Source organism: Sinocyclocheilus anshuiensis, unplaced genomic scaffold (genome assembly GCF_001515605.1).
Source record: "Sinocyclocheilus anshuiensis isolate Anshui unplaced genomic scaffold, SAMN03320099.WGS_v1.1 scaffold598, whole genome shotgun sequence".
NCBI lineage: Eukaryota > Metazoa > Chordata > Actinopteri > Cypriniformes > Cyprinidae > Sinocyclocheilus > Sinocyclocheilus anshuiensis.
Window position 1 is genome coordinate 716,869 of NW_015547660.1, and position 4,396 is coordinate 721,264.

The 4,396-nt window shown below is 34.2% G+C and overlaps 1 protein-coding gene across 1 annotated transcript in view; it reads left to right on the plus strand.

The window, feature by feature from the left end:
* LOC107702242 (steroid hormone receptor ERR2) overlaps nt 1-4,396 on the plus strand; it is a 73,869-nt gene that overhangs the window by 51,997 nt on the left and 17,476 nt on the right. The window contains exon 4 of the mRNA XM_016504495.1: nt 4,227-4,337. Within this exon, the coding sequence (XP_016359981.1) occupies nt 4,227-4,337 (111 nt within the window). The remainder of the gene's footprint in view (nt 1-4,226; nt 4,338-4,396) is intronic.

Below are 4,396 nucleotides of genomic sequence, written 5' to 3' on the forward strand. Positions count from 1 at the left end.
TTTTTTATTCAATTCAAAGTTTGAAATCAAGCTATCTCGTGCTACTGCACCACAATTACCCCACTGTAAAATAAAAAAAAAAACACTTTTTTTTTCAAAATTTGTGAGATAGCTAGTTATAATGGTAATTAAATAATGTTTACATATGTATAAAATCCTACATTAAAATCTGTCATATAAATTGGTCTCTTTAATAGAAATTAGCCTACTGATTGCCACCATTGATGGACAGATTTTTTTAATAATATTAAAAATATCTGTATGACATTATATTCTGCAGTTCTTCCCTGCTGTACCAAATATCTATACTTTTCAAATTATCATATCAAAGTTAGAAATTCAAATATTGTGACAAAATTAATTTTGTAGGGTGCCACAAGTTTGTTAAAATTTCCAAAGGGTGCCGCGACTAAAGAAAGGTTGGGAAACACTGCTCTAATTCACAATGCAGATAAAACTGTAAAAATGTTCTTGATCTGATTTGACTGTATAGGTGTAATTTCACAATACATGTTGTACTGATTGAACCAGTTGAGGTTGCGCTCTAAAGGCCTCATAACACACAGATCCATTACAAATCAGCCTTTTTCTTTCATCTTTTTCCCTCACTTTCCCTCATCCTGACCCTTTTGCTCCGGGTGTAATGGGAAACTAGATAGTGCCAAGGTTTAATTCCTGCCAGCATCTGTTTAATTATGACACTTACTGTTCTAATTAAAACAGGCACCTATGTACCTCGGAATCTTCACACCGGCTTTGCGATGGCTGACGGTAGCATGTGACATGGAGCGTTTCTCCATCTGAATCCCAGTCCACAAGAGCTTTAGAGAAAACCATGTACAATACAGAAAGAAAAACAGCTTAAACCAGCCTGAGGTGGTTTGCCGGTTTTATCTGACCTAGTTTGATGTTTTAGAATGGTTTGGGGAGACTAACTAAACCAGCTGAGACTAGCTTCAGCATGGACATTTTCCCTCGTCATGAGCAAAACTAGACCATTTTGTATTTAATCTATTTAACGTTAGTAACATTAGCATTATATTCCAGATTTGTTGGCATGACAATTTCAGCAACAAGACTGTGACAAAGAATGAGAATATGCCTTTGTTTAGCACTAAAGTTATGTCCTTTAGGTATTTTGTAATGATATGCTTGTTAAGTCAAACCATTTGGGCCAGATTTAAATTATATTTACAGTGCGTTTAGTCAATCCAATCTTTAGCATAATTCAAAATCATTTTATCTCGCTCCCCACCGTCTGTAACTATCAATAAAAATATTAAAATTGTAGTTAGGAGAAATTAGATTTTACTGCGACTTAGCAACCATCAAATGATCTCCCGGAGTTTGCGAGGAAGAGTAGGACCACGGGGACCAGCGGGTAATTAGGTTAGTGGGTTGTCAGAGTCAGGAAATTGAAAGACAATCCTAATCAGATTTCTGTTTCTAGGGAATCAAATCATTTGTATAAGGAGAAGAAATCTCCCGATTTGGCTTCTAAAAAGATAATGCAGTTTGTTGTCGCTGCTCTTTGTTGCACTTTTTGTGTCATATTTGATGAAATAGACATTATAATTCAGATCAAATGCAATTAGCAGTTCATATTCTGAAGTTGTACATTTCTGGGAAACGTTGAAAATGCAAAGCGTATACAGTCAGATGAACGTTCTTAAGGCTGCGGTCACTGCATCTGAGTTACGCTGTCCGTAAATAACGCAACAGTGTCCTGCGCTTACGCCGCTGCTCTCATTTGTCGGCTGATTATGGGTGCTAAATGGACCTCCTTTCCTCCACTCAGTGTTTTTCTCTTCTCCTCCGTCCCTGTGCTAATCTCACACTCTATAATGTTCAATAAATAGGGAGCAGGGAGAATTGCGGGAGTGTAATTTGCTGTAGTGGCACACAAACCTCCTCTGACACAGTAGTTGTAGAGGGATGAAATCATTTAGCCGCCAGGGAACTTTAACTGGTTGCTCGTTTTTTTTTTTTTGATTAACTATAGTATGTGATGACAGAGTTGTATATGTTCTTAAAAAGCAATATTAGTATAGTACAATAACAATTTAGATATTTTTAAGCAATTATCTATATAAATGGTCTGTGACTTACCATTTTCACTCAGAAATTGCTAGTAAATTTCACAAATAATTGCAAAGAGAAGCAAGTAACACTTGAATTAGAAAGATTGAAATAGTTTTTGTACAATGTACAATGAAAAAATAACTTTTTTTTACAGTGTCATAACCATGACATGTGAGCCCCAAACAAATATAAATATACTGTTTTAGTTTTAAAAAATCCTTAATTGTATGTCCTATTAATATTTAGCAATAAATAAATAAAATGTAAAAAAATAACACTAAGGCTGCTTCATTTAACGTGTGATGTGCAAAATGGGGTTATTTTGTCAACAGTAAGATTTTCTGACTATGGTAAACATTCAATAGATGGAGCTGAAAATGTCATTTTGTGAGAAAATAAAAACAGAAAATGCTTAACATACTAATCCAAAATAATTGATTTTTGGTTTGCATGTACAGTATAACCTCCATCTGTCAGAAATAGATTCAAATGCAGTCATTTTCACTGTGAATGAATAACCAAACAGGTCAAGTATTACAGGTTTAGGAGTGGTGAGTAATGTACAAATGTAAAAGCATTCTTATCAAATAATTGGCTAATAAATAAAGTGTTAGTGTGGCGTTTATAGCGTGTGTGTTACAAACATGCTAAACTTCAATAATATTTGTGTGATTTAGGTACTTATATACATATCTAGTGTTTTACGGTGGAAAGTGGCCAGTTTTGTGGCTGATGCGTATATAAGTGTGGTGTGGTTGCTGTCGTTAGCGTTCTCGGCGGTGCTGCTGATAAGCTAAATAATGAGAAGGTCCATCTGTGAGTTCATTGACCCCGTGTTAAATATTCATCTGTTTAGATGTGCGGCAGCCACTCAGTGTTCACATATGGAGGCCTGACACCTCCGTCACACGCTGAGAGCGCAGCAGCTCGTCCCGCTGATCCCTCGCTCCCTCGCTAGCAGGCTTGTATGTTTTTGTGTTGGTGAATCTGTCAGCTCTTTACTCGGTTTAAATTTCCCTTAAAGGAGAAATGATTTATTTACACGCTGATACTGTTACTATAGAGGCTTGTTTGTGTGTGTGTGTGTGTGTGTGTGTGTGTGTCAGAAAAATCCCACAAAGCAAATACTAGCACCATTGCAAAGGAATATTAAAATAGTACATATTTTACACAGATTAGCACAGATGCAATAGAAATCTTCCCAATTATTTCACTTGAATGAATTATTTTATTTTATTGGTTAATGTGTGTTTAATATCTTTCAGTGTTATTTTTGTATCATTGAGATACTATTATAGTTTATAAAATATTATAAAATTGTTTTTTATTTTTATATTTTCTGTTTTCATTTTAGTTAATGTTTTAGTAATTTTGTTATGTGTCATATTTTTTATGTTTTTTAGTTAATGCTTTAGTAATTTTGTTGTGCGTTAAGTTTTTTTAATTTTTAATTTTATTTCAGGTTTAATTTGTTTAGTACATCAAAAACTAAATGAAAATAAGAAAAGCTGCCTTGGCAACTAGCTAAAATAAAATAAGTTTAAATTTTTTAATAAATGTTTTATAGCAGTTAAAGTGTATTTTATGTCAAGTAAAATTATTTTTTGAAAGTACTGTATGTGCTTTTTCATTAATCAGTCAACAACAACAAAACAAAAAACATCAGTAAGTCCTGATAGATGATTGTAAACAGTAAAGTAACAATTTATTTGACTTTTATTTACAGTAATGTAACAATGCTTTGAAATCTGCGATTTTAAAAATGACATTTTTTAAATTAAAATTGTGCCCATGTCTCCTACAAGCCTGATGTAGAACAATAATATTAATATTGTATATCAATAATATACTCTTATATTATTATGTTGCATTATATCATGTACCAAATGCTGAAGTTGTGTCTGTATGATGACATGCTTTAAATTCTTTGTGTTGCAGAACTTTGACACTGACGTAATCGTTGCAATCATCTTTAAATGGCTTTGGTTGCTTGATTTCTCACATCACTCGGCATATGTTCAGTAAAAAAAAAAAAAGTTTATGCTCTTCAAACTCAAAACAACATTTTGTTCACAGATGCGATGAAATGTGTATTGATTTTAAAGTGTGTTTATGTGTGTGATGTATTGTTTGTGCTTGATCAGGTGTTCGGCTAGATCGCGTACGAGGAGGCCGACAGAAATACAAGAGGAGAATGGATGCAGGAAACACAGCCTACCTGGGGCTCACACTGCCACCGCCAGCCAAAAAACCCTGTGAGGACACACACACACACTCACACACACACACACACACACACACACACACTAACACA